Source organism: Pelophylax lessonae (assembly GCF_965119305.1).
Source record: "Pelophylax lessonae genome assembly, chromosome: 13".
NCBI lineage: Eukaryota > Metazoa > Chordata > Amphibia > Anura > Ranidae > Pelophylax > Pelophylax lessonae.
In genome coordinates, this window is record NC_138780.1 from 127,490,882 (window position 1) to 127,510,120 (window position 19,239).

The window sequence follows — 19,239 nt, forward strand, 5'->3', positions numbered from 1 at the left end:
TGCCGCCACTGGGGAGCTACAGTTCATTGAGGGAACCATGAATGCAAACATGTACTATAACATACTAAAGCAGAGCATGAACCCATCCCTTCAGAGACTGGGCTGCAGGGCAGTATTCCAACATGATAACGACCCCAAACACACCTGCAAGATGACCACTGCCTTGCTAAAGAAGCTGAGGGTAAAGGTGATGGACTGGCCAGCATGTCTCCGGACCTAAACCTTATTGAACATCTATATACATAGATGTAATGTAAGGGGCCAGGGTAGATTGTTACTCTGTTGAATCATATAAACTATTGTGTGTGTCCCTGTTAGAGACAAAAAACAGGTATATACCTGCACTCCAGTGACTAGTGTAGTAATGAAGGAAGTAATATATAGAAACCAGCGTTGTGCACCAATATCTGGCTGCATCCTTACATTCCATCTATGTATATTATATTGCAGAGAGGTTTCCTGCCTTCAATGTGCTCTCAAGCTATCTCCCCACGACCTCTTATCCTGATTTTAGGATTTAGACTAGAATGTATCTCATATGAAGATTTCTATCCAATAAGTATTTACCAAGGTATGGTCTTCTCCACCCACATAATTTTCTACGCATGCTGCATGCATCTATTTAATACACTATATGTTTTTTTCACGTGGCTACACTCATTATCCACATTATCCAATATCCGCTTCCGCACCCGTCCCCCCCAGTTCTTTTTTGCGTCACCGGCCAGTTCCTTTTGTGCACAGCGTCCCGGTTTGCCCTCTGGTGGTTGGGACCCCTCTTAGTAGGCAGGTTTTTCTTCCTCCTGGGACCCGCATGGTGTTATGCATATGTAACCAATTGTTTTTATGTCCTAATTCAACTGTGTGTGATATTTATTCTTTTTTCTCTATGTCTCATGTAGTATCACGACCACTGTTGTATTGTACTATACGCCCCTGCCCCTATCCCCCTCCAGCGAAACATGTTGGGCGCTGAGTGCTGCCCCAGTGGACTTACATTGGAGTGTCCACTTTGAGTAGCCATTTATATACCATTGCTATTTGGTCAAGCATACATGGTTGTATCTACTTTTTTTTGGTTGAAAATGTAATCTTTATTTGCATAAAAGATATACAAAAAACATGGTTGTATCTACTTATGTGATTCGGTCTATTATCTATGTCTGTTTTCTTTGAATTTTTTCTTTTTTTTTCTTTTTGTTGTATATTTCATCTTACTCATCAAGCTCATGGATAGCTGACGAGTTTTTACGTGAATGAATAAAGCTTAAATATTTTTAACTCTTTTTGTCAATATTTTTATTGGTACCGTTAAAATCCCATTTCAATTGGTTTTCCAAGCCCTCCCTTTTTTCTCGCCTTGGCGAGAACTCTGCAATTTCAGAGATATACTTTAAAAAAGTTTCCCAGGGATGTTGGTACCATGGTGCTAAGTTGTTCTTGCACGTTTATTTTCTATGACACACCTTAAATCTATTTTTAGGGTTAAGGCAGTGCTGGAAAATAATGGTGGCCACGCGAAATATTGACACTTTGGACCCAATTTGGACATTTTGACTTAGGGGTGTACTCACTTTTGTTGCCAGCAGTTTAGACATTAATGGCTGTGTGCTGAGTTATTTTGAGGGGACAGCAAATTTACACTATTATACAAGCTGTGCACTCACTACTTTTCATTGTAGCAAAGTGTCATTTCTTCAGTGTTGTCACATGAAAAAGATATAGCAAAATATTTACAAAAATGCGAGGGGTGTCCTCACTTTTGTGAGATACAGTACCTATGAAAAACACACCATAAGCAAGGTAAAAATCACGGCAAAATCAGGCATTTTTGGCAGCCATTATCGCACGTTTTCTTTCGTTCAGCACAACGCTAAAAACCCTATTTTAGCCCAATAAGTTTCAGCGGCCGAGATTTCTATGCATCACTAGTTATTACCTTGCAAAAGTGGTGGTAACATCATTACAGTGCTGCATATGGCCTGGCCAGAGAGCAGAGTTGTAAGAGCATAACAAGATTCAAGTAATAATACACATTTTATGTATCTATACTATATTTGCTTATCATGGAGTTCAGCTTTAACCTGAAAGCCAGGCAAGGAACTTAAAGCTGAAATGTATATATGTAAACTGTTACAGAATTTCTAATTCTGCTAATCTTTCCTTGTAATTCAGGCACCATCACCAAAAGGAATAAAAAGGGTGCTGGATCTCTGCAGTCTACACTGCATTCAAGCAGCAGTACCAGGTCCAGGACCCAGCTAGCCTGTGATTGGGCAACAAAACAGCAGTAGGAAAACAATAAGGTCACCCTGTGCTCTCTCCCTCAGTTAGACAAACAGCACTGTACAAAGTCGTGGGGCCCTGGTGACAGATTGCCAATCAGACTCTATACACCAGTCTGCTCTTGAGGAAATTTCAGGAGGCCAATACTAAATATTATCTATGTGTAGTAGTTGAATGTAATAATACATTCAGGATTTGTTAATACAGAACCAAAGTAAAACTATTTTTATATTTGCCTGGAGTTTAGCTTTAAAAAGCCAGTTCTTATGTAAAAATGAGTGAGAGGAACTATATGAAGACCATTAGAAATTAAGCCTGGAAGTAACTATAAGCAAAAAGTCTAAAATGTCATGAGTTTAGGAAAGGTACTATGGCACACTTACATAGTTCCATATAACAGATATAACTCTGTGTTCAATTCATGTTGGATATCTGCCTGCTACTGATTATGGAGTAGGGAACGTCTCTCCCCTTCTGGGTTTGTGGACTGCCTTCTTCTCACCTTGAACGTATTGTTACTTTACTGGTCTTGTGCCACATATCTGAGTTTATTTTGATATTCACAGGGCTGAACCCCTGTTAGCAGTGGAGTTTTATTGTACCAAATTTTTGCTTTCACTTTCAAAAATCTATTAAAACCTTATTTTAAAAATAAATTAAAACGCCATGTGTTGATACTGAAAAACTGAGCACACAGGGACGAGCTAGAATTTCATACGATGATCCTATGAAAAAGAATAGGCATAAGCTATAACGCTCTATTGGCTTTAGGTCATATGTTGACAATAAGAACTCCGACGACACACAGTAATTGATGATTGGCACAGGAGCCAGATGCCAGGATCCCGTCCACCTTGGTCACCTAAATAGAACAGAGATGCTGCACATAGCTTTCTTATGTTACAAAATATTTGGTGGCTTAAGGGGATGTCAATCTGATCCAGACCCTTGCTGTGAAAACCTATCCCTGTCACTAGCAATGTCATGATTTTTAGTGCTGCGCCACCTTATGGGGAGATGGCAGCCCTTCTCGAACAGTAATACTGAAAGTCTATATGGGCCACTGATATCTGCTGATGAACTTTAGACAACCAAGTGATAAAAAAAAAAGCTAAAAGAGGGTGTCATGGCTTCAAAAAGACTGCAGGATGTGTAGACTTTTGTTAACGTTAACACTGGGAGAGGTTAGATGGGGAAACATTTCTTGAATAGTGGATTGATTTATATCCTCTTTAACAATTACTGGTGTTTGTTGCCAGGGCTGTTACATTTTTTGTTTTTTTAGCATAATTTATAGAGCAATGGACTACAGACTAGTCTGTTGGTTCACATTTTAACAGAGCTACAAGGACAATTGAGGTGGCTTGGCATGTCATCGGTAAGCTATCCATTCAGTTATAGAGAAAAATGAGCAACTTTATAATGGCAAAAGTGGGTACAAAATTGACATGAGAAAAAAGATCACATTCTATTTCTGCCAATCGCCTGCTTCGATTAATGTGCTCTGGCTCCAGTGTAGATTTGTTTATAGCTTTTGGCATTGCTTCAGACAGAAAAACAGAACAAATGGGACAATTCAGTGTATAAGACTTGAGGAAAACAAAACCACAAATCACCATTAGAAATGACTTATTCAGAAGCCATAAAAATAGGGACCATATATCCCATTGCATATATCAGAAAGGCCTTTTGCCTACACTTTAGTTGAAAAAAAAATAATTAACAGCAATGAACAGTGGCTCTAGTAGATTCTTTCGGAATGAGAAGTAAAGGAATGGAGTTTACATATATGACAGCAGGACAATTAAAATGCTGGATTTGGATGCTCGTTCTTAATCCAAAAAGGAATTCTTCCCCAGAAAAGGCAAACTGATAAAATTCTCAGAACTCTTTGCATCCGATAAGAAGCTCTTGGGGATTGTAGATGTTTGACTTTTGAGTATTGCAGTGTCTTTAAGAAATAAAAAGGCAGATTTAAGGATAATCAGCACAAGCAGCATAATGACTAAATCTCATATTGCCTTCCAGTGATCTTTTGAATCCTCAAAGTGCATTCAGTGCAAATACATGCCGGTTTAAGACCAGAACTCTTGTTTTTGTTCACAGGTTGTAGTTTTGAAGGTTTTAAGTTTGGTTCTGCATAGCGGGACAGTGCTATCTTGACTCTGGCCTTCTACATCCACATCCAGTAATGTCCGTTCGCCTATTGGTTGTGCCACGTGGCAGGGAATGAAGCCAGAGAAGCCGGGCCTTTCTTCTACCGTGCTTCCGCTGCTGCTGGCAAAACAGGAGTCCATGTTGCTGGGGGTTTCAGTGCATGAGCTGTTAGCTGGCGATTCCCCTCGGTTCCTGCTTGGAGATACAAACCACCATGAGTCAAGTCTTTGTCTGTTGGTGGAAGGCCGAGGTCTTGGGACAAACTCCAATGTTTTGGGTCTTTCCAGTGCAGAATCCTCCTGTATATTCCAGCGCCGGGGTGTTGGAGGGAAAACTAAATTGGGGTCAGGAAGACGAGGGAATTCATGTGGATCTCTGTTTGGGGACACAATACCTGAACAAACAGGAAACAAAACTTTTTTTATACTCCGTGGTACATTACTAAATGCATTGTTTTCAGAACTTTGACATTAAAGTGGGTCCTGCATCAAAATGCAAGATATAACTTATAAATTGAAGATAAAAATCTACAACCCTAGCAGCGCGTTATTCCTTTAAACAATAAAGTGCATTCATGTCTGTATACTACTAAATATCACATATAAATATTCCAGTGCAAATGATTATATTAAACATATAAAATAGATAATATTAATAAAATAATAATACATTTATATAAAAATATATATAAATATTAGTGCGATATATAATTTAAGGTGCCTCAGTGCTCTGTGCAACCCAAAAAATTATCCAATACAAAAATCCACCGACTATGTGCTTCAGCCAACAGCATCCATATGATGTGTCCCAATCATGCAGGGGATTAGTGGTGGTGGGTGTCTCCAAACACTCGTGAAGTGTGGTAGGAGTAAAGGTTTACCAGAATATGTGGATCCCTGTTGCCTGATAGCACCAGGGATCATATAGCGTTTAATTTGTTTCCAGCCTCAGGGTACACTCCTATCCAGTTTCCTTAATGTCAGGGTCTCCTGTGCATCTCAAAGCAGAATAGAAACAGAGGGACTCTGAAGACGTCAACGTAGTGACAAAACATGTCAAGCTGACACCCACGCTGCCTTGATTCAGATCCCAGCCGTGGAACGCACGCCGGACCAACTTCCTGGAGCAAGAGATTGTTTGTTTCACGAGCGGGTATACAAAGCGGACACGCGGTAATTAGTGCATACGTCTGGGAAACTTATGTGAACTGTATATGTAGCAGCACAACAGCTGCATGATGCCCATAGGGCTATTTTAACTTGCTTATGTTTTAAATAAAATTAAATTAATTAATTTTCCTAAATACTACACTATGAGGAGTCCCTCTGTTTCTATTCTGCTATGAGATGAACAGGAGACCCTGACATTAAGAAGACTGGATGGGAGTGTACCCTGAGGCTGGAAACAAATTAAACGCTATATGATCCCTGGTGCTAAAAGGCAACAGGGATCCACATATTCTGGTAAGTGTTTACTCTTACCACACTTCACAAGTGTTTGGAGACAGTTCTAGAAATGTGTGTTGCTAGTTCTTAGATCTGCTGTCAGTCAGAAAAAAGATTCTAGTGATAAAGTCCAGTTAATTAATGCTTCCCAAGCTGCCAAATTTGTTTTGTGCGTATTAGCTTAAAAAAAAAACCCTGGTCACAAAAGGGTTAAGGAACCATACACTATTATTCACCATTAGACTGTAGGACAATGGTTGTAGATAACAACATGTTGGGGTATAAGAGGGAAAAGTTGCAAAATACTGGAAACCTAACTATGGTCAACATCATTGCTCTTTTTATCTTCTACATTTCTACTCCTACAGTACATGCTTAAAAAACCCATATAATGTAAATAAAAGCTCTTTTTGTAACCATTGGCATACCGAATACCTTACTTGTGCCTCATAACTACAGACTTATAATTTTGTCTCTGGAGGGCGAAGCAATAGTTCTATACAAAAAAAAAATGCTCCCAGCTTTATGCAAAGTCAAACAACCCTAAAAAAAGTCATTTGACATACCTGCATTACAATTACTTACTTGAACCTGCAGAGCTTACTACACAATTACTGGATGAAGTCCCATTTGCAATGACTGGAACCTTAATTGCACCATCAGAGGGAGTCCTTCTGTGTTCGTGCTGAGCTCGGGAATTCAGAGTCACATGGGTTGGAGTAAGGGACTGGTTAGGAGCTCGCTTGAATGTCTCCACCTGAACATTGACCAGTGGATTGCAGGCAACTGGTGCCTGTTCTTCGATGGGAGTAGTGGGCATCTCGTACACCACTATCTCATCACTATCTGAGCGTAGAAGTGAACGAGTAGAGTTACATTCAGAGATGGAAGACAGGGACTGCATTGTGATAGAGGTTGTTGGTTCTGCTGGATGAGATGGTGAATCCTCTTTACGAAAAAGCTTTTTGGATGGTGGGCTGGTACTTCTTCTTGGACGGGAAGCACGCTGGAAGAGGCTTTCCTTTTTCTTCTTCTCCTCCTTTGGTTCAGGTTCTTCTTGACCTAAATTACATTTGCCAGCCTCCAGAAGGTCAAATCCAAGTCCTACAGTAGCAAGGAGGGCACCACAACCCAAAAGAACCATTGAGCATCTCTTGTGCTGAGAGCCACGCTTGAGGCTATTGGTAGGAGTAAGCTGTGGAGTGCTTGTAGCAGAGTTCACTGGTGTGGGATTGTCACTGGTATCACTAAAATGACCCTCCAAATCTTCTCCTTTATGGAATGGTATGCAGAGGTAGGATTTGTTTGGGGTGGGTGTTTGGGAATCCTTAAGATCCACCTGATTCACAAAATGATCAGCAGCATTCTCAGCCTCTGTTAAAAGAAAAAAAAAAGAAAATCTTTAACAGCAGACCCAAGAAGTAAAGTGAATGCACTTTACATCAAAGCACACTTTTCATGAAAGAAATAGGAGGGGGGGGGGGCTCTGGCACCCTAAAAAGGCTGACAAATCTGGATTTAATACTTCTAAGTCACAGACCCAAAACAAGCATAAGACAAATTAAAGTTGGTGAAGTCAGAATTCGTTCTCAACTACATTTCTATATAAGTAACTCCAAAACACGAGCATGATAGTCAGAGAACTAGTATTTTCAATATATGATGGGGTGGGAGGGAAGCCTATTATTGAATACTGGCACAATCCCCTACAACAGGTAGAGTATATTGAAAAGGGGTCCCCACATATCCCTGAATAGGAAGACTGTGGGAAGAGGAGGGGATTTTTAAGTGCCAAAAAACAGTATCAACTACTACAATACAAATTAAAAAAAAAGATTTATCTAAACTTTGTTTGTACAAAATTTAAAAACATGTTTAATAACAGACACACATCACATCGGCATTAACAACATTAACAATTATATATATAATGAAAAATTTATGGATCAACGCGTTTTGCCCAGAATGGGGGGGGGGGGGTTCTTCAGGATCCAGTTTGCAACATTGGTAAGTCTAATAACTCATGGGATGATCAAAAAATATATATAATCAGCCATTCATCATGCTTAATATAAGGATATCCAACAAGGAAATATGTGTCCAAGATCGTATAAGTGAATGTTAAAAACAAGAGGAAAGTCACCCACATGTATGCATCATCAATGATTTAGGGATAATGGGATTCAATTAGGTGAAAAAACGTGTGGAGAGTTGAGAAAATCCATCCAAATTGTTCAAAATAATGTGACCAGAAAGCCCGAATGTACAAAATAGGACAGAAAGAGGGACCATAAGAAACAGGTCACCCCTGTTCCAAAAATCCCTCAAAGATAATATAGGCACCGCCGTAATGGCGAATCACATGTGCAGCGTGATATAGTGACAACAATTGTTTTTTAATTTTGTACAAAAAAAAATTTAGATAAATCTTTTTATTTATATTGTAGTAGTTAATACTGTTTTTGGCACTTAAAAACCCCCTCCTCTTTCCCCAGTCACTCTATTCAGGGATACGGGGGGGGGGGGGGGGGAACGCCTTTTTAATTGTATTTTCAATAGAAGAGGTCAGCGATGTAGGAGATGTCAAGGATGGCAACCCACAAACATCTCTTATGGCAGATTTCCTTTAAAGCCTAACTGAATGGCTGATCAGCGCTTAAGCCAACTATTTTCTGGTGCCTCTATGGCAGCATACATGTGTTCAGTATTCTGCCATGGATAGGCGTGTAATAAGTGTGATGCAATTTTCTGTTTTCCTGGTGCTTCTATGGCAGCATACTGAACACATGTATGCTGCCATGAATAGGCACCAGGAGAAGAAAATTATGATAAGTATGATACAATTTCCTGTTTTTCTGGTAGTGGGATGAGAAGTCTCTGTCCCACTGCCAGAATAGATAGCTGTATACGGTACGTAGCTGAGGCTGCATACAGCTAACACAGCGCATCCAGCAAGCGCACTTGTTAATGTTGTAAATAGTACGTTGGGCTAGTCTGGCCCATACAAACTGCTTAAAGGGATATTGAAAATAGTGTTAGGCTATCAAAAATATTTTAGTTTTGGGTTGGCACTGATATGCTGAAACTACCCTTTAATTGAAGAAAGCAGCACCAAATGTGTAAGCACTGCACTGCTGCAGGTATGACAAATCATTGCATAGCACAACTTTCCTACTAATCACTTTAGCTCAGGTTTTATCCCCTTCCTGACCAGGCCATTTTTTGTGATACGGCACCGCATTGCTTTAACTGACAGCTGAGTGGTTGTGCGACGCAGTACCCCGCAAATAGAGCTTTATTTTGGTGGTATTTGATCACCTGTGCATTTTTTTTTTTGCGCTATAAACAAAAAAGGAACTACAATTTTGAAAAAAACTAAAAATATTTTTTACTTTCTGCTATAAAACATCTGACACTAAGCCCCCGTTCACACTAAGGCGACCTGTGAGGCGACCTGGTCGCCTCACAGGTCGCCTTCCATAGGGAAGCTGCGGACCCATTCTAATAGGAGCGACACAAGTCGCTCCGACTTAGAAAAAGGGTCCGGAGCTTCTTTGGGGCGACCCGGAGCGACCGTCATAGACTTCAATGTTATGAAGTCCGTGCCGGCCGCTCCGAGGTCGCCCCCCCCCCCCCCAAGTCGGATCGCTCCAGTGTGAACGGGGCCTAAGTGACACTTTTTGGGGACCAGTGAAACCAATACAGTGATCAGCACTAAAAAAGATGGATTTTTGACTTACTATAAAATCCTTTTCTCTTAAGTTCATTGACAGATGCAACTCCATATTCTTCTTAACCATTCAGTTATGCTGCCCTCTACAGGAGTAGGACACTAGGCGGAAAAAACTGACTATGCCCATAGGGCAGCCCCAGGGGATATACACCCACTTCTTGTTAAAGGACTTCAGTTTTTTAACAAGCAGTGTCAGGAGAATACATAACCCAACTCAACAGAGGAGCGGGTGCTGTGTCCGTCAATGAACATCAGAGAAAAGGATTTTAAGGTAAGACAAAAATCAAGTTTTCTCTTTCGTTCATTGACGGACATAGCTCCTCATCTTCTTTGACCCTTGGGTCGTCCCAAAGCAGTATCAACATGAGGGGTGGGAAAAACAGAGCAATAAACATTTTTCCCAAAAGGGCTGAACTTAGCCAACCAGGTAAACCAGGAGCTCAACCAGAAACAACTGGAGTTTACCTACCAGGAAATAATACGCCCTCAAGAGGCAGGAGCCTCTGCAACAGCAGCTTGCAAAACTTTGCGGCCAGACGCAGCATCCGCAGATGCTAGTACATTCACCTTGTAAAACTTTCTGAATGTGTGTACAGACGGCCAGATGGCCGCCTTGCAAACCTGGACCACTGACGCCTGATGACGGAAGGCCCAGGAGGCACTAAGCGCCCTTGTAGAATGCATCTTAACAGGGAAAGGAGGAATCTGACCCTTGATAGAATAGGCCTGCACCACCATCTGCCTGATCCATCTGGAAATGGTCGCAGTAGATGCAGCCTGCCCCTTACGAGAAACATCCGTAAGGACAAACAATGAATCCGATTTGCGAATCGACTCAGTCGCTGCCGGTTACACCCTGATGGCCCGAACCACATCCAGGGAATGCAAAGCAATTTCTTTTGGATGTTTCAGCTTAGGACATAATGAAGGCAACACAATGTGTTCATTTAAGTGGAACCCCCGAGACAAACTTAGGAAGGAACGACTGACAAGGACGTAGTACCACTTTGTCCCTGTGAAAAACCAGGTAAGGTGACCGATAGGACAATGCAGCCAGCTCTGAGACCCTGCGTGCAGAAAAAATAGCTACTAAGAAAGCTGCCTACTGTGACAGAGTAAGCAGAGGAAGTTCACAAATCTTTTCAAAGGTGGTTTTTGAAGAACAGACAGTACCAGATTAAGATCCCACGGAGGCACCAGTGACCTTATTGAAGGAGCCAGATGGCGAACCTCATGCATAAAGGTGTGAACCAAGAAATTTGTGGGGAACGGGCGTTGGAAAAAAATTGCCAAAGCCAAAATCTGACCCTTGATGGTGCCAAGGGCCAAACGCTGATCTACACCTCTTTGTATAAACTCCAGCAGACGTGTCACCGAAAAGGAACGGGGGGAAATCTCCCAAGACTCACACCAATTAATGTACGCCTTCCAAACGCAATGATAAATCTTCTTAGGAGTAGATTTCCTAGCTTTTAACAGAGTAGGAATTACCGAATCCGACAACCCTCTGTCCTTCAGTACCTGGCCTTCAATAGCCAAGCCGTTAAAGCCAGCAACCGTAAAGCAGGATGAAAGATCGGTCCTTGAGACAAAATATCTTCTCTGAGAGGGAGTCGCCAAGGGGCATCGGCTACCAGTCTTACCAGGCCTGTGTACCAAGACCGTCGAGGCCAGTCTGGGGCCACCAGAATGACTGGAATCCCTTCTGCCCCGATTCTGCGCAGAAGTTTCTGCAGAAGCAGTAGTGGAGGAAGGCATATATTAGATGATACTGGCCCCAAGGGGCCACCAGAGCATCTGTGGCTCTGCCAGAGGATCCGGAGACCTTGCCACAAATCTCGGAAACCTTCCAGTTGAGGTCAGAGCCTAACCGGTCCACATCAGGAGTCACCCACCGGAGACACAGTTGTTGAAACACCTCTGGGTGAAGGGACCATTCAACCGGACTAAGGGCCTGCTGACTAAGGTAGTCAGCCTGCCAATTTTCCACCCCTGGAATGTGCACATCAAATGCCGGCCATTTCTTTTGCCGCTAGGGATCTTTTGGTGCCCCCTTGATAATTGACATATGCCACAGCCGTGGTGTTGTCCGATTGAATCCTTACCGGACACCCCTGCAGACGATCTGTCCACTGCCTTATCGCCCGAATTTCCAGGATATTGATCGGCAGGCTGGACTCCTCCGGAGTTCAAACTCCCTGTGCCTATTCCGTGCCCAAGACACCTCCCCATCTGGACAGGCTGGCATCCGTGGAAACCACTGTCCAGTAAAGGGGAAGAAAGGATTTTCCCAGCTGGAGCACCGGGGATAGAAGCCACTACAGCAAGGATCCCCTCGTACTCCGACACAACAGGACCAGATTGTCCAGGGACCAAGGAATCTTGTCCCTTTTGACCACAATCTCCTTTTGCATAGGTCTGGTATAAAACTGAGCAAACTGAACCGCCTCGAAGGAGACCATCAAATCCAGCATTTGCATGCAAGTCCTGAGAGGTGACCGGCGATTGGATAACAGGAGCCGAATCGCATGCTAACTTCAGCAGTTTTGTTTCTGGAAGAAACACCCGAGCTGAGGCTGAATCCAGAGTCAAGCCCAGGTAGTCCAATTTGTTAGAGAGAGTCAGAGCTGATTTTTTGAAAATTCAGTGTCCAGCCAAACTCTTGCAGAGTTCACACAGTGATGTGCAAAACGTTCTGTAGGACAGACAGGGACTCTGCTCGCAGAAGGAGATCATCCAGGTACCCAAGTACCACAATCCCCCTCTGCCTAGTTTAACACCCGGGGCAAACACTTTTGTGAACATCCGAGGAGCTGAGGCGAGACCAAAGGGTAACGCCACTAATGGATAGTGCTCCTCGCCTACGGCAAAGCGAAGGAAGTGATGATGCCCGACATACATTGGGATATGAAGGTAAGCGCCCTTGATATCGATAGAGGCCAGAAAATCCCCTTGAGAAAGGGATGCCACTACTGTACGAATGGACTCTATTCTGAATTTCTGAACCCACACACAGCGGTTCAGGGCCTTGAGGTCCAAGATTGGATGAACCTTGCCTTCCTTCCTAGGGACAGTAAATAGGTTTGAATAAAACCCCCAAAAACGCTCTGACTCTGCAACTGGTAAAATGACTCCTTGTGAGAGTAAATCCTGAACAGCCCCAAGAAGGCCCTGTAGCCGATCCGGGGACGGCGCAGGTTGGAAGGAAAGAACCTTGAAAGAGGAAAGAACTTAAACTCGATTTTGTAACCGGACCGGATCAACTCGTGGACCCATTTGTCTTGATTGAAGGAGGTGAATACGTCCCCCCACCCCATGTACGGGTGAGGGCACCGCTTCAGGCAAAGGAGGACTTGTCTGCAGGGCCAGCGGAGCCCGCTTTTGATTCACCAACCCAGGGTCTCTTGGAACCTCCCTGAGAATGTACGGGAGGCTTTAGAACCCTTGTCCTGAGTCCCAGCGGAACAAAAGGGCTGCTTGTGGGCCAAGAAGACAGGACCACCTCTGCAGCGAGGCTCTCTGCTTGTAGTAACCTATGGAAGCAGGGTGCTCTTACCTCCCGCAAAACCTTTAATGACCTCTTCCATAGAAACTCTGAACAAGCAGTCCCCCACAAAGGGGAGATTCGTCCCAACTTTTTTGGAGGCCTGGTCCGCAGACCAGCATTTCAGCCAAATCATGCAGCGAAGAGTCACTGCTGTCACAGACACCCTGCGGGCCAAAGGGGTGGCATCCAAAGAGGCATCACAGATATACTGTAACCCCTGTATCAACTGATCCGCCAGATCAGGGGGATGCTGACCCTCTTCCAAATCCTAGTGTAGAAGCTTTGCCTATTCTGTCAAAATTGAACCTGCCACAGTAAAGAGGTAGTGGACCAGAGATTCTGCCTTCCTGTCTACAGGGTCTTTAAAAGACGGAGCGTCATCCACTGGTAGCAGTGTGACTTTATTTAACCTGCAAACCTGAAAATCCTTTACCACTGAAACTGTCAGTTTCTTTAAGAGGGACTACTCAAAAGGGTACCTCCTAGGGAAACGCTTAGGTATCCCAACCATGCTTTTCGGGGAACCCCACTGATTAGCCACAATCTCGTCAAAATAGGCAGGAAAGACGAACACCGTAGTCACCTTGGATGGTCTGCGGGCACCAAGTTGCACAGGCGCAGCCGACGCAGCATTAGCTGTGTCCTCCATTATTAAAGTTTCCCGCACTGATATAATCAGTGCCTCCACCAGCGCTTTTTCTTGCGCAGATGTAGTGGAAGAGGAATCATCCTCACTTCCGAACACTTCAAGTGCGTGGACACAGACCCCATCGGGTGTCTCGCATCGGCGGCAGCCAAATCAGCCTCAGAATCTGAGGATGCAGGGGGCGCTTTTTGGTAGGTCTTTTTTGAAAAGCCATATCCACTTTGGACACCAGGGACTGCAGGACTGCCGTCACGGCTGCCAGGGCAGACTGGGACCCAGAGGGTCCCGCAGCTTCTGAGAGTGGGTCAGGTGGTGACACATGCTTTAGGAACTCCATAGTAACCTGAGGACTGCCAGCAACAGCTGTACAAAACAGCTGTAAAAATGCTGTAAAACCCCCACCGCTGCACTGATGGCACCACAGGTCCTAGCGCACCAAGCAGCACTGTTATAGCAGAAGAGGGAGTATGTACAGCCCCAGGGACTCACCACCGACTTTGGAGGGACAGATAAGAAAGGAAGAGAAAACGGATTTACCGCCACTAGAGGCCCTTTGTCGAGCACTGCTCCATTCGGCTACAAGAAAATAGCCGCCGCATTGATTTAAATGGGAAACCAGTAAAACATGGCTGCCGGACTACACAAACATGGCCGCCGAGCTCCCATGCAATCAGCCACAGAAAAAAGGCAGGCGCAAGCAGGACCCCAGGGTCCCTTCAGGTACTTAAGCCCAGCAAGGGGGGCCCAGTCAGGGACCCCTCCAGGACATTTTTCCCATAAAAATTGCAAATGGAGCCACCGAAGTGCACTCCCTCCTCTCCCCTCTAGCCACAGCTCACTCCAGAAGAGGGGACTGGGATGTCAGCGCAGGAGGACCCCGCTAGTGCGGAGGGGGTGCCAATAGGGTAGGTAGGACACATGGAGGGCCTACCAACCCAGGGAGGGGCCAAAGGGGAGGGGGGACACTACTCACCACACCTTGGGACCAGCGGGCAGCACTCCAGGCAGATCACCTCTCCATCTTGAAATGGGGGATGCTGCAGGCCAGAGGTACGCTGGGACTCAGGCCGCGACCAGGTTATATGCGTCCTTGCAGCCAAGCCCCCATCCAGTGGGGCTATATCGCGGCTGACCTAGCGCGGGGCTGCGGTCTACACGCACTCGCTGGCCAGACTGGAGAGACCGTAAGGATCTAGGATATCCAGTGTGTCACCCAGTCCAGTAGTTGATTGTAGTTCTCACTGGAACAGACTTGATTGTAGAAAAAAAACAACAAAAGGAAAAAAAGTTCAGTTTAAAAAGGAAAAAATGCTAGGACCAAAGATCCCATCAGGGAGCTAGGTCCTTACTCCTGACTAGGCAGAAAAAAACTGAAGTCCTATAGCAGGAAGTGGAAGTATAATCCCTGGGACTGCCCTTCGGGCGTAGTCAATTCTTTTCTGCCTAATATCCTACTCCTAAGGAGAGCAGCATTACCCAAGGGTCAAAGATGATATGGAGCTGTGTCCATCAATGAACGAAAGAGAAAATGCACTGCTACTGTATAAATGGCACTTGCAGGGAAGGGGGTTAACACCAGGGGTGATCAAAGGGTTAAGTGTGCTCCTAGGGAGTGCTTTCTAACTGTGGGTGGAGTTGATGCACTGGAGGAAAAGGCAAGATCTCTTGCAGGATGTGGAAACCTTACAAGCGGACCTGAACAAAATAATGGGGTGGGCAACTACATGGCAGATGAGGTTTAATGTTGAAAAATGTAAAGTAATGCACTTGGGGGCCAGAAACCAGAAAGCAAGCTACTCACTAGGGGGGGAACCTCTGGGTGAGTCTAGGATGGAAAAGGACCTGGGGGTACTGGTAGACAACAGGCTTGGCAGTGGCATGCAATGCCAAGCCGCTGCAAGCAAAGCCAACAGAATACTGGGATGTATAAAAAAGGGGATTCACTCCAGAAATAAAGAGATTATTCTCCCGCTCTACAAGACTCTGGTCCGGCCACATCTGGAGTATGCTGTCCAGTTCTGGGCACCGGTCCTCAGGAAGGATGTGCTGGAACTAGAAAGAGTCCAGAGAAGGGCAACAAAAATAATTAGGGGAATGGAGGACATCAGCTATGAGGAAAGACTACAAGCACTGAACTTATTCTCTCTGGAGAAGAGACGATTTAGGGGGGATATGATATCAATGTACAAATACTGGCGACCCTAGCATAAGGAACAAACTATTCAGAGAAAGGAGACACAATAAGACACGTGGCCACTCACTAAAACTAGAGGAAAAGCGGTTTAACCTTAAAGTGTGTAAGGGGTTCTTCACTGTAAGAGCGGTAAGGATGTGGAATTCTCTTCCACAAGCAGTCGTATCAGCAGGGAGCATTGATAGTTTCAAAAAACTATTAGATGGGCACCTTAAAGACCACAACATACAGGGGTATACAATGTACGGTTAACAGCAAACACACACACACACATCATAGGTTGAACTGGATGGACGGATGTCTTTTTTCAACCTCACTAACTATGTAACTATCTCTCTTTTACCCCCTGACAGAACAGCGGTCTGCCTTGTATACATAGGCAGATCGCCAGTCTGTCATCCTGACAGTGAAAAAAAAAAGCCCAAACTAGCTTTTATTTTTTTTGTCCATTGAATACTTTACAATTAGAAACATAAGCAGGTATTTAAAAAACACACCAAATTGCCTTATATATCCAAAATGCCAATTTATATTGGCACTGATTAATCTGTAGTATCTAGTTGTTAATGAGCTCTATTTACAAAATTGTTAAATTAAAATTTCCAAGCGCAAAAATGTATTTGCTGTGAAGCTATCCTTAGTATTAAAAAAGTCTTCAAAGCAGTTTGTCTTCAGCAGGTGCTAATGAGGATTGTACCAACTTTCAAAAAAAGAAAGAAAAGCATTTTTTTTTTTAACAAACTTAGTTGCACACTGTAGGCTTATCATACTGGTTTCAATAATTTGCTTCCAGCCGCTAGAAACACATGGTTGAATCCATTTCATCTGGCTTACCTGTCTCGGTCACAGTGGTAAAAGCAGGTGCAGTAGATGTTTTGATAAGCTTCCCATGGTTTGATGTATTTGATGAACAAGACTTTGAGCTTTCCACTGACACCCTGCAGTTGTAAAAACAGCATTACCTACGGGATATATAAGTGTGAAGTACCAATTCTCTATTAAGTTGTGTTTTTGAGCTTCTAGTTGCACATGTATTTGCCTGTGATGGGTTTCCTGCATAGTTTTCACCTGGAGGTGATAAAACATCTTACAAAATGAATATGGTCACTGAGAAGGAAAACCAAACATAACCATTGATGAACAAGAGACCCTGGAAGCATAATCTACAATAAAACGGGACATTATGTATCGTAAAAACATTCTTAAAACCGGTCCTTCTTATCTAAACATACATTTATCATAACATTAATACTTACTAATACCAAGCAAACATGTCTACTCAACTATTGTGGGTGGCTGCTTTGGCCACAAGGGGTCACTCTTCCTAAAAAAAGCTAATTACCTTATATAATGAGTGCATTTCCAAGTGATAATTCAATAGAAAAACTGAACATTTGTCACAAAATAAGATCTAAAGCAGTACATTCTTTTAACAAAAAAAGTCTATAAATATAAAGCAGTACCTTAATCCTAGGCCAGTATGCCCCCCCCCCCCCCCAGTCTGAGCACCCAACACAGAAGCCACTTTTGTGAAAAGGACAGACATGGTGATGTTCCAAGCAGCCTAACCAATAAAGTGTGTAGGACGGCAGGTCGTCGCTGCTGATTATGCGGGTACCATTTGGCAGAGAGCCAGAAAAAAAGGCAGTTTCGCCGCTCTGTCAGTAAGGAAGGTATTGATCCTGTGTTCCTGCAAACCAGGAACATGGATCAATGCCTTCCCCTAGTAAAAGCACCTCCCACAGAGTACACAAGCACTGGATAGACACACAGTTAACCTTTTGATTGCCCCTAATGTTAACCCCATCCCAGCCAGTGTCATTATTATAGTTACAGCGCATGTTTTAGCACTGATCACTGTATTAGTCTAGTCACTGGTCCCCAAAAAGTGTCAAAATTGTCAGTGTCCGATCTGTCTGCTGCAATATCTCAGTCCCACTGTAAGTTGCTGATTGCCACCATTCACCAGTGAAAAATAAAAAAAGAAATCAAAAAAAGAAATAAATCCAAATTCTGTAAATATATCCCATAGTTTGTGGTTTGAGCAAACCAATCAATATACACCTATTGAGATTTTTATTACCAAAAATATGTAGCATAACACATATTGGGCCTTGATTGATGCAGAAATTTGATTTTTTACATTTTTTTATTGGATATGTTTTATAGCAGAAAGTAAAAATATATATACAGTGGGTACGGAAACCCACTTAAATTTTTCACTCTTTGTTATATTGCAGGCATTTGCTAAAATCATTTAAGTTCATTCTTCTTCCTCATGAATGTACACATAGCACCCCATACTGACAGAAAAACACAGAATTGTTGACATTGTTGCAGATTTATTAAAAAAGAAAAACTGAAATATCACATGGTCCTAAGTATTCAGACCCTTTGCTCAGTATTTAGTAGAAGCCCCCTTTTGATCTAATACAGCCAGGAGTCTTTTTGGGAAAGATGTAACAAGTCTTTCACACCTGGATTTGGGGATCCTCTGCCATTCCTCCTTGCAGATCCTCTCCAGTTCTGTCAGGTTGGATGGTAAACGTTGGTGGACAGCCATTTTTAGGTCTCTCCAGAGATGCTCAATTGGATTTAAGTCAGGGCTCTGGCTGGGCCATTCAAGAAGAGTCACGGAGTTGTTGTGAAGCCACTCCTTCATTATTTCAGCTGTGTGATTAGGGTCATTGTCTTGTTGGAAGGTAAACCTTCGGCCCAGTCTGAGGTCCAGAGCACTCTGGAGAAGGTTTTTGTCCAGGATATCCCTGTACTTGGCCGCATTCATCTTTCCCTCGATTGCAACCAGTCGTTCTGTCCCTGCAGCTGAAAAACACCCCCACAGCATGATGCTGCCACCACCATGCTTCACTGTTGGGACTGTATTGGACAGGTGATGAGCAGTGCCTGGTTTTCTCCACACATACCGCTTAGAATTAAGGCCAAAAAGTTATATTTTGGTCTCATCAGACCAGAGAATCTTATTTCTCACCATCTTGGAGTCCTTCAGGTGTTTTTTTAGCAAACTCCATGCGGGCTTTCATGTGTCTTACACTGAGGAGAGGCTTCCGTCGGCCACTCTGCCATAAAGCCCCGACTGGTGGAGGGCTGCAGTGATGGTTGACTTTCTACAACTTTCTCCCATCTCCTGACTGCATCTCTCGAGCTCAGCCACAGTGATCTTTGGGTTCTTCTTTACCTCTCTCACCAAGGCTCTTCTCCCCCGATAGCTCA

The 19,239-nt window shown here is 43.6% G+C and overlaps 1 protein-coding gene across 1 annotated transcript in view; it reads right to left on the reverse strand.

The window, feature by feature from the left end:
* Nucleotides 1–3,056: 3,056 nt before the first annotated feature.
* Nucleotides 3,057–19,239, reverse strand: part of MAP3K9 (mitogen-activated protein kinase kinase kinase 9) — a 185,744-nt gene continuing 169,561 nt past the window's right edge. Inside the window, exons 9-11 of the mRNA XM_082275587.1 lie at nt 16,843–16,946; nt 6,474–7,262; nt 3,057–4,837 (exon numbers count right to left, since the gene is read on the reverse strand). Of these exons, the coding sequence (XP_082131713.1) occupies nt 4,362–4,837; nt 6,474–7,262; nt 16,843–16,946 (1,369 nt within the window). The 3' untranslated portion in view covers nt 3,057–4,361. The remainder of the gene's footprint in view (nt 4,838–6,473; nt 7,263–16,842; nt 16,947–19,239) is intronic.